This window comes from Ochotona princeps, chromosome 31 (genome assembly GCF_030435755.1).
Source record: "Ochotona princeps isolate mOchPri1 chromosome 31, mOchPri1.hap1, whole genome shotgun sequence".
In the NCBI taxonomy this organism is placed as follows: Eukaryota; Metazoa; Chordata; class Mammalia; order Lagomorpha; family Ochotonidae; genus Ochotona; species Ochotona princeps.
Window position 1 is genome coordinate 235,488 of NC_080862.1, and position 21,675 is coordinate 257,162.

At 42.9% G+C, this 21,675-nt stretch overlaps 1 protein-coding gene across 1 annotated transcript in view; it reads left to right on the forward strand.

The window, feature by feature from the left end:
* The window catches only part of PIP5K1B (phosphatidylinositol-4-phosphate 5-kinase type 1 beta), a 184,328-nt gene that overhangs the window by 79,357 nt on the left and 83,296 nt on the right, over positions 1-21,675 (forward strand). Inside the window, exons 2-3 of the mRNA XM_058657404.1 lie at positions 3,333-3,424; positions 10,203-10,271. Coding sequence (XP_058513387.1) covers positions 10,203-10,271 — 69 coding nt within the window. The 5' untranslated portion in view covers positions 3,333-3,424. The remainder of the gene's footprint in view (positions 1-3,332; positions 3,425-10,202; positions 10,272-21,675) is intronic.

Consider the following 21,675-nt stretch of genomic DNA (forward strand, 5'->3'; position numbering starts at 1 on the left):
TACTTTTAAGAAGAGATTCATTAATGTAGACCACACTTTATAGTAAATAATTGGTATAAGTTAATTTTGTTGACTAACCATTAGTTATACTTATGAAGTGAATTGAAAAGTTATACAATGTTGGTTTGACAGTATTCTGAATATTTTGTTGAAGAAGTAGACAGAGAGAGGTATGAGTGCAGGCATGGCATTTGAACTATTCCTTGAGGTTAATTCTCAGTGCTACCCTTTGTTGGCTCCAGGGAAATTGCCTCAAGTTGCAGCTGCGTCCACAGAAGGGACTGTGGTAAACTGTACCTATATGAAAGTATCTGTTTAACCTTTTAAGACATTTAAAGGGTCATCAAGATAGAAATGTTTGTAGCAGCTCCTAGCCAATCTCCCAGGCCACATTTCTACCTAGTTTTGTGTCTTACTTATAATCACCACCCATACATTCTTTACTACTTTTTTTATAATCCCTCATTCTCTGGCTTTTCCATGACCTGTTTGTCCTGAAACTATTCCTCTCTCTCGCCTTGGACTGTGCCGGGGGTTGATGGTTTCAAGTGGTTGGCACTTGGTAACCGTAGACAGGGATTGACAAGTGGAAGAAAAGTAGAAGATCCCCCTCTCTGTCTTGGGTTGTGCTTCTAGCAGTGTCTTTTCCATTCCTCCTGCTGTAGCCAGCTTCTGCCGTGACTTCTCGCCATGGTGTTGTGGCCCCCTACAGACACCTCTGACTTTTGAGGTCTGTTAATACCTCCTCCTCTTGTTTGGCTTCTGGCCATTGAGCAATGGTGGCTTCATCACCATCCCTTGATTATAACTTTTCAACTTGCCCATCACTCTCAGAACCAATTCTGCTTTAAATACCCTTTCTTTCACATTGCTGGAGTGATTTCTCTTTTCCCCACTAGACTCTCACAGATCTCTCGATAGGATGAAATATCTTCATTGCTTTTACTCATCAGAGTAGCTTAGATAGTATATATATATACTATATAGTGTATATATATATATATATATATATATATATATATATATATCTACAGCAACCTCATGCCAAAAGACCCGGTCAGGACAGCACAAGCTGTTTGTGAGGAGTGTCAGTGGGTTAAAAGAGGTCACATGTGTTACAGAATTTCACACATTTAGTTGCTCAATAAATGGCACCATCTTTCCTTTCCTCAAAAGGCCTAGAGGCGGGCATTGTGCACAGCAGGTTAAGCTGCTTGAGATGCCTGCATCCCACACCAGGATGCCTGGGACCCAGTCCGGCCTGCACCTCTGCTTCTGATCCAGCTGCCTGCTAGTGCAGATGAGGTCTCATGTATTAAATCCCTCTACCCATTCAGGAGACCCAGATGGACTTTCTGGCTCCTGGCTTTGTCTTGGCTCAGCCCCAGCTGTTGCCAGCCTTGGGAGCAAACGTACAGATGAAAGATCTCTCATTCCCTATTGCTCTTCCTTAAATGCATTTTTTTTAAAAAGTAGAAAGCTAGGGAATAGTATAAATTACTTATCCCTTAAGGTAACATATTCTGTGTCCTAAATAATTCTGGGTCCATAGATAAGTAGTCAAAAAAAAAAGTGTTGCCCAGTGCATATTACTGTCAACTAAATTGCTGACTCACCAGTCTAGCCAGATGACACTGCAAGGGAGCTCTGATTCCTGTCAGAAATGATTTGTAAAATTGAGCTCTAACTGGGAGTCTCATATCAGTTTACATGTCAACACATTTCTTATCAAGACCAAAATGACTTGCCACTGGAGTTCCTGCATTCCACAATCGTGCCACTGACCAAGGCGCTGAATCCTCCCCCATACAATCCCTTTTGAAAGGTTGGCTATGAGGAATAATATTCAGGGAGTACTGCCTGAAGGATATGCATTCTGTTGATTCCTCACTGAGCTGGCCTAATTTTTTTCACGGTTTATGTTACATCATCAGATAGCTACCTTATGTGCAGTATTAGTTCTTGTGAGTTTCTCTTGACTAGGGATAACAAATGCAAAAAGGCACTTTTGTCATCATGGGATTTTTGCATGGTGTAAAGGAAAACACTCAGAATTCCAGATGGAGAAAATGAGTTGGTTACCAATATAGAGACCAAGGCTTGTATGAAACCATTCACCTATAAACTGGGAAGCAAGAAAACAGCCACATGAGATTGGAAGCCCTGTGTCCTGGACTGGCACAGATACATTCCTGTAGGAGAAAAAAATAAACACATTCCTGAACATGCAGTGACTGTGCCTTCCCTGAGGGAATGCCTGCCAGGAAGTGCTCAAATGAAGTCAGAATAGAGTCAGAGCAAATCTGTCTGAATGGGAGGAGATGAAGGACAAAGAAACAGTGATAACAATGAATCTTGTGCAATATGGTTGACTGAAAGATGATGATAACATGACTAAGAACTAGCATTTATTAGCTCGCATTTCTTTCTTCTATCTAAAAGACATACTCAGTGAGGGGAGATATTTCATAGTTTGAGGTAGAGCCGGTAATGGAGAAGTAAAAATATCCCGAACATCTCCACCCGTCCACAAGGAAAAGTGTCATAGACCAGGTTATTGATAGCACGTGCTCAAGAGTTGAAGATAATTGATGTGTATTAGGAATTAACTTCTGTGTTATCATTGAATTATACTGCTTCTCTCTAAAAGTTTGAAGCCCTAACCACATCCCCTCCACCCCCATACTTGTGTAGTGACTTTATTTGGAAATAAAGACTTCAGATATAAATAAGTTTAGATGAGGTCCATCAGAGGAGCCCTGATATTGAAAGCTCCTTTCTTTTAAGAGATTTTTTTTAACTTTTTTTTAAAGATTTATTTATTTTTATTACAAAGTCAGATATACAGAGAGGAGGAGATATAGAGAGGAAGATCTTCCATCCGATGGAAGATGATTCACTCCCCAAGTGAGTGCAACGGCCGGTGCTGCGCCGATCCAAAGCCAGGAACCAGGAACCTATTCCAGGTCTCCCACACGGGTGCAGGGTCCCAAAGCATTGGGCCGTCCTCTCCTGCTTTCCCAGGCCACAAGCAGGGAGCTGGATGGGAAGTGGGACTGCCGGGATTAGAACCGACGCCCATATGGGATGCCTGGGAGTTCAAGGCAAGGACTTTAGCCGCTAGGCCACGCCGCTGGGCCCTGTATTTTTTTCAATGACAAGACCAGAGCACTTGGCTTGTAGACACTAACATCATTTCTCTCTCCCATTCCTTCCTTCAACGTAGAGTTATCTGAGTATGTTGTATTTCTCCCTGTAATCACCACTCGTCTTTCTGAAAAGATGCCATAGCGTTATGAATAAAGAATAACCAGGGATTTCTATTTTAACAGGTACTTGAGGGGAAAAAAAAAGAACAGTCTCAACCATGAACAGGCTATCCATCATTACCAACTACAGATGACCTGCCATTTCATTTACCAAGGTAAGGAAATAAGTACGGTCCCTATTTTTAATGAATTCTGACTGATTCACTGTAGAGCCTTTTTTTTTTATTTTATAAAAAAGTTCATGAATTTAAAAAATTTCTCACAGCAAAACAGATATATCTTTCTATTTCACTTTGCCATAAAGATATTCTCATTTATTTGTCAATATTCTAAAACATTTATCTGGTTCATGACCTAGAACTTCACCATCATCAAACACACAGAGCAAAAATTTTGTGTCTGCGTACCTGGAGGCATACAACCCAGAAGCTGAAATCTCTGCTATAAATTACTGTGTGTTGTGAAAGTTTTAATAGGATTAATTTTTTTAGTTTAAATGGAGTAGTGCTCACTGTAGAATATTGTAGAATAAGCAAAATACAAAAATGAAAGCCTAAAGCATTCATAATCACCAGTACTCCGATGTTTTTGCTCCTTCCTTGTAAGTGTACACTGTAATGCATATGGTTATACTGCTCTTAAAGCATTGTTTTTATGTGGGAAGTATCTGGCACAGAGACTGAAGTGCCACTTAGGATGTGCAGAAGAGTTTGATTCAATACTGAGTCCCTCACACCCAGGATACACCCAGATTGAATCCTGGGCTGCTGGCTTCCTCTGGCTCAGTCCTAGCTGTTGAAAATATTTGAGACATAAACCAATGGATGGAAGATCTCTTTCTTTGTGTCTCCTTCAAATAAAACAAAAAAAATTTTTTTTTAAGTGGTTTTAACCCTTTCCTGACTTCTACCATGACATCCTGTATGACAAGTGGTGTGGAAGCAGAACAGATCCAGAAAGACAGTCACCATTGTGACCACTTCAGCCCCAGTCAGCAGGGTCTGTCCCCCAGCAGGGCCTGTCCTCCAGCAGGGCCTGTCCCCCAGCAGGGCCTATCCCCCAGCAGGGTCTGCCCCCCAGCAGGGCCTGTCCCCCAGCAGGATCTGTCCCCCAGCAGGGTCTGCCCCCCAGCAGAGTCTGCCCCCCAACAGGGTCTGCCCCCCAGCAGGGTCTGTCCCCCAGCAGGGTCTGTCCCCCAACAGGGTCTGCCCCCCAGCATCTCACTTGCCTCTCCAACCCCAAGGCCTGGTTAAAATCACTTTCCACGAGAAAACCTTTGAGCCTTTATCACTGTGACTTGTTCTGTGCTCCTTAAAAGGAATTGATTTTTAGAAAGCAGAAGTTTACCCAGTTCTCTTCCGTTCTTCCCTACTGTCAAGTAACTTAACAAAGAGTATTAAACATCTTTTAAGACCCTGTCAGGTCCATCTTTAATTCGTGACAATTAGCCTCTCAGTAAGGTGGCTTTCTCAAGCACCCTTCAGGATTGCTCTTGAAGCCTGTGAGTTTTAATAGCTGCAGGGTCTTGGAAGTAAAGTGACTGCATTGGCATTCCTCAGGGAGATCTTCATCTCCTGGCTGTATTGAATAGTCAAAGGTTTGGTTTTAATTCTGAGTCTGGTATTACAAAAGCCTTTGAGGCATTGTCATTCCCCTAGTAGTTTATTCAGAAATTGCAAAAATATTATCATAGACACTTAGAAGAAGCTATTTTTTTTTTATTAATTAAACAGACATTGTTGGGAAGCAGGGTTTTGTGAAACATTTGCCCTTGAAGATTGCCTGTTTTCTTAGGGACAGATTAGATGGACACACATAGCACTGAAAACCGGAAGAGGCTGCCTTATAGGTGCTGTTACGAAATGCCCAGTGGGTTCTTTCCTCGGCTTAGTATAGAAATTAAAAGCCGGGAATCTGTTGCAGACAGAGAAGTCTATTTGTGAAGGAACCAGGTGAGCAGGGAAGAGAGAGGGAAGGGGGAAGCCGGGAGGTGGGGTGCCTCTCGAAAGGGGAGAGAGAGAGAGAGACACCAGAGGTTTGAGGAAGGGTCTTGGGATTTTAAGCGATCCCTGACCCCTCCTTGTTGGGCAGGGAACCTACAGGTATGATGTTCCCCTTCGGTGGTCTCTTAATCAGTTAGGAAATGGGTGGGCGATGCTGGTGCCATGGACCTGAAGGTGTGGCCAAGACCTCAGCAGGCTTGGATGGTCTCAGTGCCACTGATGCTCTGGCTTGTCGTTTCTGTATTCATGAGTTCATGAGTTCTGTATTCTGAGTTCATGGCAGTGTGAGTTGAGCTCAGTCATCTAACCCTGTTGTGTGGTTTAGCATATGCTGTGTTTGTTATTACTGTTATCATTCGAAAGACAGAGATCATCCATTACTGGTTCACTTCTCAAATGCCCACAACATCTAGGGTTGGGCCAGCAGGACTCTGTCCTGGTCTCCCTTGTGGATTACAGGTGTTAGATTCGCGAATATAGGAAAAGAATTTAGATGGCCTTTATTTCATGGAACCACGGTCACAGGCTTTCCTTCCTGGCGCAGCAGAAAGATGTGAAGGAGTGGGCTGCAGAGGAAGAAGAGCGAGGAAGAGACAGGGAAGGAGCCCTTTTTTTTTTTTTTTTTAAAGATTTATTTATTTTTATTACAAAGTCAGATATACAGAAAGGAGGAGAGACAGAGAGGAAGATCTTCCATCCGATGATTCACTCCCCAAGTGAGCGCAATGGCCGTGTGCTGATCCCATGCCGATCCCATGGGCCGTCCTCAACTGCTTTCCCAGGCCACAAGCAGGGAGTTGGATGGGAAGTGGGGGCTGCCGCGACTAGAACCGGCGCCCATATGGGATCCTGGCGTTCAAGGCGAGAACTTTAGCTGCTAGGCCACGCCGCCAGGCACGGAAGGAGCCCTTTTAAACTGTCTTTGACATGGAAGCCGAGGGAGGGGGTCGCCTCTGCCCTTATTGGTGGGGGAATATGGGTCTGTGCCCCTCATTGGTGCAACGGTGGTCTCACAGCCTGAGGGACCGCCAGAATTCCGCCATCCGTTCTGGGTTTGGTTGGAGGCAAACTCCGCCCTTCTCTGTTTTCCGTGGTAGCCATCAGCAGGGACTTGAACCATCATCTGCTGCTTCCCAGAAAGGCCAGCAGCAGGAAAGTGGCTTCAGGAGCACAGCCAGGATTTGAGCCCAGCCATTCCAAGTTGGTATCTTAACAGTGCTATCAAACACCTGTCCCAAAAGATGAGCTCTAAAGCACACTGCCAAGGCTTATACCAAGTCAGAATTTTTGATTGTCCTTGGCATATGAAATACTCTTCACATAAACGTAGATGAGACCCTTAAATGTTGTGGCTACCTAACTGTGACTTATCCTTATTTTCCACGGAAGTAACTAACTTTAAAAATTCATATAAATTGAAATTCAACATAAAAATCATGTTTAAAAGCCAGAGAATCACTTGTTTAAACATCTCATATCTCCAAATGAGAAAGATTTTTTTTTTAATCTTTTAGGAAAAAAAAAATGGCGAATATATCAGTAGTTTTGAGTGTGTAAGATTCTGTGATTTTTCTATATCATAAAAGAAACTAAAAAGCAGACAACAGCATGGAAACATTTTAAGTTTATGTTAAGAACAGTAACCTTAAAATTAATATCAATAAGAAAGTCACTGATATTAGCATGAAAAGTAAAAATCAACAAAATACTAAGACCCCAATATGGGTAAAATAAGGGGAATGCAGAAAGAAATGTAAAAAGCTAAAGAAGATGTAAAGACACTAGTTAGCTTCTAGCAGTAGTTTTCAAACATGCAATGTTTAAAAAACATTTTTATTTGAGAGGTGGATTTATAGAGAAAAGGAGAGACAGAAAGATCTTCCATTTGGAAATTCACTCTCCAGATGCTACAACAGCTGGAGCTGAGCCGATCCAAAGGCAGGAGCCAGGAACTTCTCCTCTGTCTTCCACGTGGGAGCAGCCACCCTCCGCTACCTTCCCAGGCCATAGCAGAGAGCTAGATGGGAAGTGGAACAGCCAAGACTAGAACTGGTATCCATATGGGAGGAGAATTGACCTGTGGCGCCACAGCACTGGCGCCTTTAAAATCAGGAGAAGCAGGGTAGGGGGTTGACCTGTCAGCTAAGACACCAGAAATCCTCTGCATTCCAGAGAGTGTTTGGGTCCCTGCTCTGACTCCTGACTCTGGCTTCCTACCTATGGGAGCCTGCTAGACAGATGTGGTAAATTAAATAATTCATTTCACCACACCATTTGGGGAGTGAGCTAGGCGTTCTCTGGCCCTCCATCACTCCAATTTAACGGAAGCAAGGGCAGGCATTTGGAGTAGTCTTTCAGATGCCACTTAGGGTATGAGTATCCAGTATCACAGGGACCATGTTCAAGTCCTGGCCCAGCCTCACTTCCAGTTGCCTACTGATGCACATTCTGGGAGATAGCAAGCAGGCCACAGGTAAAGTAACTGGGTCCCTAACATCCACCTGTAAGACCTGGAGTCAGTTCCCAACTCCTATTTTAGGCCTGATGCAGCCCGAGGGTGTTGCAGACACTTGAAAAGTGAAAACAGTGGACCCTGTGTGGTAGCCTAGTGGCTAAAGTCCTTGCCTTGCCGGGATCCCATATTGTCGCTGGTTCTAATCCCAGCAGCCCCACTTCCCATCCAGCTCCCTGCCTGCGGCCTGGGAAAGCAGTGTAGGACGGCCCAAAGCCTGGGACCTGTACCCACGTGAGAGACCAGGAAGAGGCTCCTGGATCCTGGATTCAGATTGACTCAGCTCCAGCCGCGGTGGCCCCTTGGGGAAGTGAACCATGGGACAGAGGATCTTCCTCTCTGTCTCTCCTCCTCTCTGTATATCTGACTTTCTAAAAAAAAAAAAAATTTTTTTTTTTTTTAAGTGAACCAGCAGGCAGAATCAATCACTCTCTCCCCCAATGTTTGCCTTTGAAATAAAATAAAAATTTTAAAAATCAGAGATACATCTGCCACCTGTTACATTAGCATATAGTATATAGAAGAACAAGATTCACTTACTACTGATTTGAGTATGAATGAATATATTCTTCCTGGAAAGAAATATAGCAGTATATAGTAAGCGCTTTATATTTTAATAGCATAGTATGCCCTAATAATTCTAGGAGCTAATTCAACATAAAACAATAAGTGTTATTTTATTTGCAGCATCAAAGCCCTTGAACTCCCCCAGCTATCCCTCAATATTCACATTGTTAATTCAAGTGCTAAGAGACAGTGGTATTCACATTATGGTAGGTCTTGCAATTTGAAAAAAATCATCGTTCTTGCAATGAGATTTTTGTAATAAAATGAGAAAATATTACATCATTGTACAGTGAAAATGCTAAGATACTATTGTAATATTTTTATATGGAAATGCCTGCAACACAAAGACTGGATAGGCTAAAATGTGAACAGTGTGGTAGAATGGGCAGTAGAATTCAGTATGATTTTTTTTTTTGATTTTTTATTTTTTGGTACCTCCTAGATATTTTTATAGTAAGTATTTAAAACCAAATAGCTTTGTAGAAATGTAAAACTCACATCAGGGACTTGGACATCCATATTGTCTCTCTCAGAGTATAAGAAGTACACTACCAAAAGGATCTTTCCCTTTTTAAAACTTACTTTTTTAAGCATTAAAAAATTCCAGCTAGCAGTTATACATGTTTATAGGTTACAGTGAAATACTTTAACACAAGGATGTGGTATATACTGATCAAATCACAGCAGTTAGCATTTTCTTCTTTTTGTATTTACAGTTGGAGTCTTGTAGCTCCTCTCTTCTTTTGCTCAAAAATTTGTCATGGGGGATCATGAACTGCAGTCATCTCACTGTTCTGTGTGTTGGTGGGAACTTACTGGTGCTAACTCTGTTATCCAACCTCAGTCAGTGCAAATTACTAATCTGTGTTGAAGTGGAGATTTTTGGAAGAGTGAGGCCTTCCACATATGAGGGAGAACATGTGGTATTTATCTTTCTATGTATGATTTATTTCACTGCATTGTCTGTTAATTCCATCTATTTTGATGCAATAGACACACGAATTAAGATATATACATCTATATGAATATATATGTAGACAAATGGATTAAGAACTTTGATATATATGATTTCTTAATCCATTTGTTTGTTGATGGAAGATTTGGTTGATTCCATATCCTAACTTTTGCCAACAGTGGTGCCATATATGTGGTGTAGCAGATATCTGTTTGGTACAATAATTTCATGTCTTTTGGATATATTCTCAGTAGTGAGGTTGCCAGAACTGATAGCAGTTCTATTTCTAGTCTTTTAGGGAATCTTCATATTGTCTTCCATAGTGGTTTACATTCTCATCAACAATCTATAAAAATTCCTTTTTCCCCTGTGTAGTGGGCAGCATTTTTGTTCCTTTGTGTGTGTTTTATAAGAGCCATTCTAATAGATGAGTTACTATGTCATTGTGGCTTTAGCTTGCATTTCTGCAGTGGTACTGAGCACTTTGGCCATTTGTATTTCTTTGGAGAAACACTCAGCTCCTTTGCTCCTTCCTTAAATTCATGGAGCTTGTGTTGCTGCTGAGTTTTGGGTTCTGTGTATGCTCTGGATGCTAACGCTTTGTGAGATGAGAGTCCCCACATGCTCTCCCTCGCTGCTGACTGTCCCTTCCCTCTTGCTTCCGTTGCTACTTGGAAGCTTCTTAGGTTGCCTGTGAGGCATCGGCCAAAACTACCAAAATGTTTTACAAGTAAAAATTTTATTTGAAAGAAGGACTCAACAGGATTTTATTATTATTATTTTAATATTCTGGAAATTTTTGTTAAAACTCATGGTAACAATAACGAAAGTATGATTAAGATATTGAGTTTCAGAGTAAAGTTTAAATTCCAGATGGGAATACTCTTTTCTTGTAGATGTCTTCTGCTGCTGGAAATGCAGATGCAACACCTGCAAGGCAAAATGAAGAAAAAACCTACAAGAAGGTGAGTGCTTTCTTGTCCTCCTCCTACTTGGAAGGAGGAGTGCCAAGTTACTGCCTGGCCAGTCAGTATGGCTGTGAGACCCTTCCCTCCCAAGCTCTGGTCAGTTATGTTCTCAGTTCCTTTGGGCTCTGTGGTTACCACAAGCTTGGTGGCTTCCTCAACACCAAGGGATTCTCTTAGAGTTCTGTAGGTCACAGTTCTGCCTGAGCTGAGATCCGGGTGCCGCATTCCCTTGTGCTTCTTTGTGTGTTTTCCAGTTCCTGGAGGCTGCCAGCTCCTGGAGGCTTCCCAGGGCCTGGCTCCTGGCCAGGGCAAAGCCAGCAGGGGAGCTGGAGTCTCTATTAGGCTGTGTCACTCTGACACTTTACTTGTGCTCCCCTGGGTTAATCCTGAAAAATTTCTCTAAATCACCTGATTAGCAACCATTATCCGCTTGGTAACTTTAACCCCTTCTGGCTCTGTAACGTCACTTGATCTCAACCCCCAGGGCTTCTTTGCAGGACGTTTTGTTTTGTTGTCTGATAGGGAATGTTGGAAGAAGCCCTGTAGGTATGCAGTGTTCCTTGGCTGGCATTGGAATCTTTTACTTAGTACGTTCAGAGTAGTAAGTAGGTTTTTAGACATCTTATACCTTTGTACTTCAGAAAACAATTTATGTAGAAATGCTCCTTCTCACCTCGAAGATTTTGTGTCTTGCGCCTGTTTATCAAAAATCACCAAAGAGTGGTAAGACTCTTACATTCTTGGCTCCTAGCAGCCAGGCGAATGTTCAGAGATATTTCTTGGGTAAAGCATGTCACCAGGCACCACTACTCCTGATTATGAATTGACTATACATTCGCCTTTTAAAGGTCTCTCCTACTCTTCAGAGTAGGAGGATTGAAAACTGAAGTTTTATTGTATTTGAAGTTTTTTCTCATTTTCCTTTTACTCTTTCCTGGACTTGGAGAAGTTCTGCTGTGAAGTATATACACCTTCTGGTTTGAATGTATATTCAGATTCTGGAACTAACATGAAGGATTTTCTATTCCATTTCATGTAGTAGGTTATACTTTTTTTTTTCCTGATATACCTTTGTAATCCAGAAACAACCAAACCTAGAAGTATCTACAGGGTGGTGGACATTAAGAGCAATTCAGTGGGCCCAGCGCCGTGGCCTAGCGGCTAAAGTCCTCACCTTGAACATGCAGGGGTCCCATATGGGCGCCGGTTCTAATCCCGGCAGCTCCACTTCCAATCCTGTTTGTGGCCTGGGAAAGCAGTCGAGGACGGCCCAATGCCTTGGGAGCCTGCACCTGCGTGGGAGACCTGAAGGAAGTTCCTGGCTCCTGGCTTTGGATCGGCGCAGCACCGGCCGTTGCGGCTCCCTTGGGGAGTGAATCATCGGATGGAAGATCTTCCTCTCTGTCTCTCCTCCTCTCTGTATATCTGACTTTCCAATAAAAATAAATAAATCTTTTTTTAAAAAAAAAGAGCAATACAGTGATTGGGTGAGTTAGGATAAGGTGGACTCAGAGGCATCATGCTGTCTGATAAAGCTACTGCAGCTGGCCCAAGGCAACAGTACATTATTGCTTCTTTTTAGACATGGGTAAAACCAAATCCTGTTTTGTTTATCCAAGACTGTGTGAATTCAGCCAGCTTGCAATCAACCAGGAGATGACTCCATTGCCAGCTGATTACTACTTCAGGTCAGTGATAGGCAGTGCTCTTAGTCATCATGAGAATGTCCCGTGATGCTGGACTGAATTCTGACCTACAGGAAATCTGCAGAGTGCGAAAGTAATAGAAAGAATGTGACCAAGACATCTTGGAGTTTGCTGAGTATGCCCTGACCCAGAAGTTAATAAAGCAGGTTTTCAGCAACATTCTAGATATGCTTTTTTGATTAGTATCTCTTACAGGATATTTGATGCAGCAAGGATGGAAAAGTTATAAAAACTAAAAATGAGATTCTGTAATAGAATTCCTATCAGTAAGGGAAAATTAAAGAAAATTAAGAAAATAATGATACCCACAACGTATAGTTTTCAAATGTACAATAGTATAAGAATCTTCCCATAATCACTAATTTAAGAACAAATACAGTATGTAAGGAGAGACATGTGGTCTCTCTGAGAAAAACAGCAGTTAGCAGCAAAGAGGCAGCATAACACCCAGAACTTTAACTCTCTGGACAGCTTTGACATGCACTGCAAGAAAAAGGAACAGATAAGGAAGGTGTTGCTTTGCTAGCAGCTTAGTAAATTAGTTTAATTCTCCATTAAGCAGACCAATCATCAGACTGGAGAAAGTGTTAACTGGGGAGTTAGGAGAGGTGATAGTAAGAAGCACATTAGCTCTTGCAAATGTATTTGTCTGTCTATCCAGATCAGCCATTTCCCAGATGAAAGAACTTGAAACTAGTATAGAAAAACCCATGAATGGGAGCTTTAAATGAATTTGTGATTTTTAGAATTGTCGGGCCCGGCGGCATGGCCTAGTGGCTAAAGTCCTCACCTTGAACGCGCCAGGATCCCATATGGACGCTGGTTCTAATCCCGGCAGCTCCACTTCCCATCCAACTCCCTGCTTGTGGCCTGGGAAAGCAGTTGAGGACAGCCCAAAGCCTTGGGACCCTGTACCTGCATGGGAGACCTGGAAGGGCTCCTGGCTCCTGGCTTTGGATTAGTTCAGCTCGGGCCATTGCAGTCACTTGGGGAGTGAATCATCGGACAGAAGATCTTCCTTTTTGTCTCTCCTCCCCTCTATATGTATCTGACTTTCCAATAAAAATAAATAAGTCTTAAAAAAAGAAAAAAGAAATACATGTCTTACCTCAGTGGCAGCATAATAGAATTGTGAAAATTCACCTAAGACACCCATTGTAAAACTGGAGGGGAGATCAGTGGAGAGGAGAGGGAACTTGGGGCAGGAGAAGGGAGACCCCAGTTCCTATTAAACTATGTCATAAAACAAAATAATAATAATAATGAAATAAATAATAAAAAAGATTTAAATAAGGTAAGAAATTAATCAAATTAACAAACAGCTTTTCTAAAGAATAAGGAGTCATTTACATATAAAGTGTAATCGAGACTATAAATGCAAAATGAACCTCAAATGACTGAGGAACATCGTGATGTACATTGTTATATACTATAAAATAGAAATAAAGAAAAAACTGTGAAAACAAAAAAGAAGAAATGTATGTCTTTTACAAACTTGAAAAAATTCCTCAGGATTTAGTTTAGGTCATAGTTAATACATTGTCTATTATGGGAGAATCATTAAATTTGTTGTAGGTAGGAAAGAGTATTGGGATTTAATGAATCTTTTTAAAGCATCTAAGATAGTCTGTAGTATCCTTTGGATAAGATAGAGAAGTATGAATCAAATATGATAATTAGTGTGCTTTTGCCCAATTAGATTGATGATCCCAAAGGAAGGCAATTTTACTGCCTCCTCACAGTCTACATCAGCAACATGGGTGAGTTTGCTTGGTGAAACTTAACATCTTCACCCATGACCTTAGTGAAAGCATGCCAGGTGTGCTTTTCAAATAAATATGCAATGACAGACTAAAAACAAACTGTAAATATTAGCTAATGGCCAGAATTGCTGTCATCCAGGCCCCATTGCACTCCATTAGCTGTGTCTCCTCACAAATAGGTTAGAGTCACTTTTTCCCCCTCATCCTGAAGCCCTCACCATCAAATGTGCACCTATTTAAAGAGCGCTGTGGCATTATTGCCGGTGACTGAAACCAATGTGTGGATCTCAGGTTAAGGACCAGACTGCCCGATGTACGGTGCTAAAACAGGAAAGATACCAAAGGAATTTATAAGGAGCTCATGGTCTAGTAGGGGAGGCCAGAAAAGAAAAGGACCTTAGGTTTCAGTGGTACATAACAAGGTGGTTAAAATAGGGGCAGCCAGCTTGAGTTAAGGTTGACCAGCCAGCTTAAGCTTCCTGTCTGCCCTGAGCTGCAGCTGCCAGCCACACTCAGTGGCATGAGTCTGTGAGTCCAATGTAATTTTAGGGAACACTGAGTGTTGATGGAACAATTTTATACTCTGTGTTTCTATTATTTTCATGTGGTTGTTTAGTTTGCCTGCTTTGGGTTTCTCCACGTGGCTATTTCCCAAATCCATTATCAATTTTGGCAAGCCCAGGAGGAATTTCTAGAATCAGTAGTGAGGCTAATTCCTCCAGCTAATGGCTCATATAAGAAGTTTGATTTTAGCCACTTAAATAGGCACTAATGGATGCCTGGCTGTTTTGCAGAGTGTCATGTCTCAATTCTCAATTAACTTATTATCTTCTGCAAGAGTTATAAATGCAAAAGCCAGGGCCTGGTATGTCTGTCTCTTCGCCTCCTCTCTGTATATCCGACTTCCCAATAAAAATAAAATCTTAAAAAATAAAAAGCAAAGCCAATAGAGGCAGAATGGTAACAACAAAGTGAAATAACAAAGGATACAATGGTAGGCTGAAGACTAAGTGAGTCCTTTGAAGGAGGCAGGTAGAACTCAGCCCTCGATATGCTTGAACTTTCCTGGAGAGGCCTCGTCATCTTATTTTTTAAGAAATCAGCAGATAAGGATTTTGGTGTGAAATCTCCCAAAATTTTAAATTTTAAATCTCCCAAAATTTTAAATATCGAAATGTACTCTGGACAAAATATGTCTGTGGGACATGTCTGGTCTTCAAACGATAGATAATTAGCAATCTGTAACCCACGTATGGAATAGGAAAGAAAGATACGGAAGATAATACCAACAAAATGCAGGTCAGAACTTGTCTGTGCTTCTCATGACTCTACCTTGTGTGTAGGGGGAAAATACAGACCCATGGGGAATAAAAAAGTGAACCAACTGAGTATTGAGTAGGTGCCAGGACTGTGGCATTTCATTTCATTGTTTTCACAAGTCGTGAAGAGCTTGAAACTCATCACAGTTTTCTGGAACTTTCTCAGTCTTGTTACTAGCAGAACTAAGACAAAAATTCCTCATCACTCAGTTCTTTGCGTGATGGCAGAAAATCCTGTGCCTTTAGAGACATCCCCATTGCATTTATCCCTGCTCCTCAATCTTGGTGGTAGAGTGTGTTGTGAGCTTAAGTACAGAGTGAGCGTGGTATGTTGAAGGAATAGGTGACGCTAGCCTGAACAAAGCAAACCATCAGTGCTCGAGAACTCTAACAATTTGGGAAGTGAGGGTTGGCGGTAAATGGCGGTAGACCTCCAGGAGGCAGTTCTGGTGTTGGGGCGCATGGGCAGCTGTCGAGGAGGTCAGCAGCCAGTGGCATTGGTGTTTGATGTCCACAGTGGCGAGTGCGCTGGCTGGCAGCACTCAGAAGGCTGTAGCACAAAACCAGCTTGATGAGGCTGAATGCACAGTGGAGTCCTTGACCCAAGTGCCTCAGCTCTTTACATTTTGTTTTAAATTTGAAGACCTTGGCTGCTGCTGCATTGCAACATTTCAACCAGTTTTCTCATCTCCAGAGGCAGTCAGTGAGTAGGGAGGAAGTAATACCTGTCTCTGACCACATTCCAGGGAAAGATGTTTTTATTACTTTTTAAACACAAGTGCAGTAATGGCCCTGAGAGTCTTTGATCTAAGAGGAAGCATTTATTTAAACACAACGCCTTTTATAAAACATCCTCAGGAAGGTACTCGGGCAGCTGGTCCCATTGGCTGGCTGCCTCTGGGGGAAACCAGGGCTGCAGATTCTTGGAGTGGGGGAGGGATGTCTCCATAAATGCTTTCCTGTGCATAGTTAATTTTGAATCCTGGGACTGAATTGTCCATTCAGAAGCTGAATAAATAACTGCAGAATTTTAGAGGGAAGGGCGTCTGACATGTTTTGTTTTCCAAGAGCCCCAACTATTTCTCCTTTCCTTTGAATTCTAGAAAGTCATCACTTCCACAAAATAAACTAGTTTTCTGCTGTGGTAAAACTACATTATATAGGGCCCGGCGGCGTGGCCTAGCGGCTAAAGTCCTCACCTTGAAAGCCCCGGGATCCCATATGGGCGCCGGTTCTAATCCCAGCAGCTCCACTTCCCATCCAGCTCCCTGCTTGTGGCCTGGGAAAGCAGTCGAGGACGACCCAATGCATTGGGACCCTGCACCCACGTGGGAGACCTGGAAGAGGTTCCAGGTTCCCGGCTTTGGATCGGCGCGCACCGGCCCATTGCGGCTCACTTGGGGAGTGAAACATCGGACGGAAGATCTTCCTCTCTGTCTCTCCTTCTCTGTGTATATCTGGCTGTAATAAAAAATGAATAAATCTTTAAAAAAAAAAAACCACACTATATAGCTTAATAGAGGCATCCTATGTCTGCAGTGAGAAAAGATTATTGCAAATAGTAACCACTTCTGCCCTAGTAAGAGCCAACTTCTGGCATTCTGCATGTTTTTCCTACTTCCTGGTAATCCACAAGCCCTAACCCAGTGCTTCTTGATTAGAGAACCTGCCTGCCAGGGAACGTTTGGTAATTTATAGATATGTTTGCTTGGGGGCTGGTGTTATTGGCTTCTTGTAGCTGGTGGCCACAGATGCTGTAATTTACAATACCCAGGACAGACTTCCAAAAGAACTGCTTAAGTGTTCCCAGTGCCAAGACTGGAAACTGTAAGGAGTTATTCCAATATCCTTCCCTGGACCCGGCGCCATTCCTTCTTCCTCACAGCTCACGAAATTCCCGCTGGCCTAGCTACCCACCAATCAGATGTAACCTGGCATTCCACCTGAATCCCACCCCCCATCTTCCAGCCCCTCCCCAGCCCCGCCCACTCACCAATCATTCCCAGGCACTAATCCCCTGGGGCCTGCCCCCAAGACCTCCCAATCCCCGCCCCCCACACCTTGCGGGCCCACCTGCATAAAAAGGCCCTAGGTGCTTCCCTTTTCCCTTTTCTCCTCCTGATTTTCACCACCTCTACCCTGTTCCTGCCCCGTTGGAATAAACCTCCTAAGATACCTCGTTGCGTCTGGTGTGTTTCAGCTCACGGTAAAGAACCAGGTTGTGGGAATTAGCTGCGCGTAATAATATCGTAATATCCTATGAACTAGAACTCTACCATCTTTTTAAATAACAAACAGAAACCCTGGCCCAGAGCAAGCTAAATTTTTAAGAGAAGTAAGGATATAAGTCCAGTTTTGTAGCCTTGGACATTCTTCCTCATTGAGCTGATTGTTAACACCATCCAAGCCCACTGAACTCTCAGCCACACCTTCAAGTGGGTGGCACAAGAATTGCCCAGCCATTTCCTGGCTGGTTCAGAGACCACTAATGGGGAACATCTTCCCCCTGCAGGTTTCTGCTCAGAAAAGGAGGGGTCAGGAGACGCTTAAAATCCCAGTACCTTTCCAAAAGCCTTCGGTGTCTGTGCCTCTCTACTTTCAAGAGGCACCACTCCTCCCGACTCTCTCCTAGGAGATGCTTTCCCCTTTCTTCTTTCTGCGTTCTACTGGTCACTTTACAAATAAAACTTCTCTCTGTAACCTAGTCCTGGCTTTTTATTTCTATGCTAGGCTGAGGAAAGAACCCATTGAGCATTACTGGTAACAATGAGTGATTTTTCTGTTGAATACAATGTAATTAGTACTTACCCTGACTTACTCATAGTGCCATGAGGATACAGCAGTTTCACAGGTATGAACATATCTGAGCAACGTAGAATACTAATAAGTGAAGTCGCCATCCTTACTGGCCGGAGTGTGGTCATTCTGCTTGTGCATCTCAGGTGTGTCTGTGAGCACAGAACAAGGCAGCACTGGACTTGGGGAGAACAGCTACGCAGCATCTTGGTGCTAAGCTACAGCCCGGCCTGGCCTTATGTAGTACCTGTGAGTGCTGCGGCAGGACATTGCAGCAGCACTGACTGCTGAAATAAGAAAAAGCTGTGTTCCTAATAGGAGGCTGCTGTTGGGTCTTTTTTTTTTTAAGATTTATTTATTTTATTACAAAGTCAGATATACAGAGAGGAGAGACAGAGAGGAAGATCTTCCGTCCGATGTTTCACTCCCCAAGTGAGCCGCAATGGGCCGGTGCGCGCTGATCCAAAGCCGGGAACCTGGAACCTCTTCCAGGTCTCCCACGCGGGTGCAGGGTCCCAAAGCATTGGGCCGTCCTCGACTGCTTTCCCAGGCCACAAACAGGGAGCTGGATGGGAAGTGGAGCTGCTGGGATTAGAACCGGCGCCCATATGGGATCCCGGGGCTTTCAAGGTGAGGACTTTAGCCGCTAGGCCACGCCGCTGGGCCCTGCTGTTGGGTTTTAAAACTTGAACAGTGAAGAGGTGAGCTTCATGGTTTAGAGAAGGAGTATTTTAAATAATTGCATTAGCTTGAAAACCACCAATAAAGTGACAGACATTGCCATTGTATTGTTGCACCACCCACCTCAGACCCTGTGTCATTCGACCTGTGCTTCCTTCTTCCGCCTTGCTGAGCACTGAAGCACATGACTTCAGATTGGCCTTTGGCTTTGAAGCGAGACATCAACTGAAGCTGGACATCACATATCATTAAGCAGACACAATGGGCAGCTGCACATGGAAAACACTGAAGAAGCCAGCCCTCCTAACAGTCTGTTTCTCTGAATAGTTAATTGTCAAGTGACCTCATTCACACTCACTTTGGAGGGGCAGCTGTGTGGTCAGCCACACAGGTTTTGTTATCCTGCTACCTTCTGATTGGCTGTGGACACTCCGTCTTCTAGTCTCTAATTCCAGTAAACATCGCCTTGGTGGACCCAAAACACAATAGGAGCCGATATTCCGAACCCAAAGCTACTGCGCAGATTCCTTTGGTGGCCTCACCCCCTGAGGTGTTGGTGGAGTTGGTGTGAATGGCAAACCAGGAGACTGAGCAGGTTTCCTGCTCTCAGGGCACAGCCTTGCTGTGGAAAGGCTGGTTTGTGCATGCCACTTCACAAAGCATGACTGCAGGATACTGCCTACCCAGCAAGCCCCCTCGACCCAGGCCTGTGGCTTGTCTTTGTTATACCTCTGCCTCATGTTTCCTAGAGATTTAACTTTTTCTTAGGTGACTATTAAGCTCTCATTATAAGAATATAAAAATTTAAGAGCTTGAATTCTCTGTTCTTATTTTGAGAAAGAAGACTTGTAGTGTAAGAGTGCAGTTTTTCTGTCTTCTTAACATGTACTCGTAGGGTATATGCCATGTGCTCATCCAGGAGTTTGGCTTGTTTATGGAATTAAGAACCACTCATTACCTACCGGAACAAACTTATTTATCAAATTCCAAAAAAATTGAGTTTATTTTGATCAGATGTAATAGTATAGTAAATCAAGACATAATTATGACAAGTGAGACCTAATCTCTAAGAAATAGACTAATAATCGAAGCTGTCATTTATTATTTAGTGTACTTGTATGACAGCTACAGTGTAAGCATTTCAGAATTGTTAGTTTATTGTTGTGTTACAGTAATCTCATTATATCTTTGGCATCGTTGGGTTCAGCCAACCATGGATTAAAAAAATTTTTTTTGAATGTGTGCTGAACATGCATGAACTTTTTTTCTGGTAATGATTCCCTAAATGATAATAGTGTAGCTATTTGTAGCGCATTACAGTAGGTGTTTTATGTTGTCTAGAGGTGATTGAAAGTACACAGGAGAATATGTGTAGGTTATATGCAAACATACTATTTCATATAAGGCTCTTGAATATCCAAATTTTTAAAATAATTTTGATTGATTTATTTGAATGTAGAGTATAAGAGAGACAGACAGATGATCTCTAATCCTTTTGTTCATGCCCCAAATGTTCACAACAGCCAGAGGCAGGAGAGCACAAAGAACACTTGGAACACACTTGGGAGGCAGAAACTCAAGTATTTGGTTCCTCACCTTCTGCCTTCCTGGATGCACATTAGCAGGAAGCTGAATCAAAACGGGTTTGAACCAGGCACTCCAGTGCACAGGTATTCCAAGTGGCGCCTTGCCTACTCTGCCGGATGCCCACCCTCATTTGTAGATTTTGGTGTCTGGGGGAGGTTCAAGAATTAGTTCCTTGCAAATGCTAAGGAATACGTATAGATATAGAGCAGGTAGGGAACGAGTAGTATGGGCGTGTTGACTCAGTTGTCTCTGGTCTGCAAGAGCTTCCCCACCACAGTGTTGTCTGGCCACTGTGGTGCCCAGACAAGGAGCTGCCCATGACATTTTGAAAGATGGATGGAAATGAATGACTATAAAACAGGATTTCCCTGATTCAGTGGCTCACACATCCGATTTCCACACACAAAGTACTTTCTCTACCTGAGTATAGAATCTGAACTGTAGTCTCAAGAATACCTTTTTCCTAGAAAGTAGAGATTCATTTCAAAATGCCAAACAAATAGATGCCTTGGGCACTTTGTGGAGCTCTGAAAATAAGAACACAAGTATCAAGTGACAATTATGAAAATTATGCTTGAATGTAAAGCTTAGAACTTAAAGCAGGGAATGAAATTTGCTTGACAACCACAACGTATTTTGAGTTGTCAAATTAGGAGAACATGTTTTTTGTGAAATGTCACACAAAGGGTAGTAACTACCGATCTGCTCAAAAGAAAAAAAAAAGAGCTAGTGAAAAGAGTAGTGAGTTGGAGGCTTAACTATTTTGAAAGTTATTTTTTTCCTATGGCAGGCAGGGGCAAATTGTTCCAAATGCTATGCCTGTATTTTCTGGCAAATTCAATTCCCTCTCTATGGCTTTTGTGTTGGTAGCTTCTATTATAGCAGAGAAGCATAAGGCTTCCCAGTGCTCCCATGGAAGCTGTTGCCTTGGAGACATTGAGCATATCATGAGAAGGGAAAGAAGGTGGTGCGTATCTCTATGCAAGCCATAAAATTAGGCTCTGTAGTGCTACGTGTGTCTTTCTGATTTTTTAAAAGATTTATTTATTTTTATTGCAAAGTAAGATATACAGAGAGGAGGAGAAATAGAGAGGAAGATCTTCTGTCTGATGATTCACTCCCCAAGTGGCCAAAACGGCCAGAGATGAGCTGATCCAAATCCAGGAGCCAGGAACTTCCAGGTCTCCCACGCAGATGCAGGGTCCTAAGGCTTTGGGCTGTCTTTGACTGCTTTCCCAGGTCATAAGCAGGGACCATGCTGGCTAGTTGGTAACATCTTGCTGCCCTTCCCTGCTCTCTGACTTGATGGCCATCAGGCCTCCATCCACCCCCTGCACTCACATTGGTGGTATCAAGAGTGGCTTGGTTTTGTAACAATTGTTTGTAGGTGTGTCCTGCCAGCTGCAGCAGCAACTGCTGGAGAGCAGGAGCCTCACCCTGCCTTCCCTTACATTGCTAGCATCCTACACAGGGCCTGGCATTAAGCTTTTGAAATGTCCTCATTGTAGAACAGTTCTGAAGTTGTTATAGATGTGCCAGAGAGCTATGT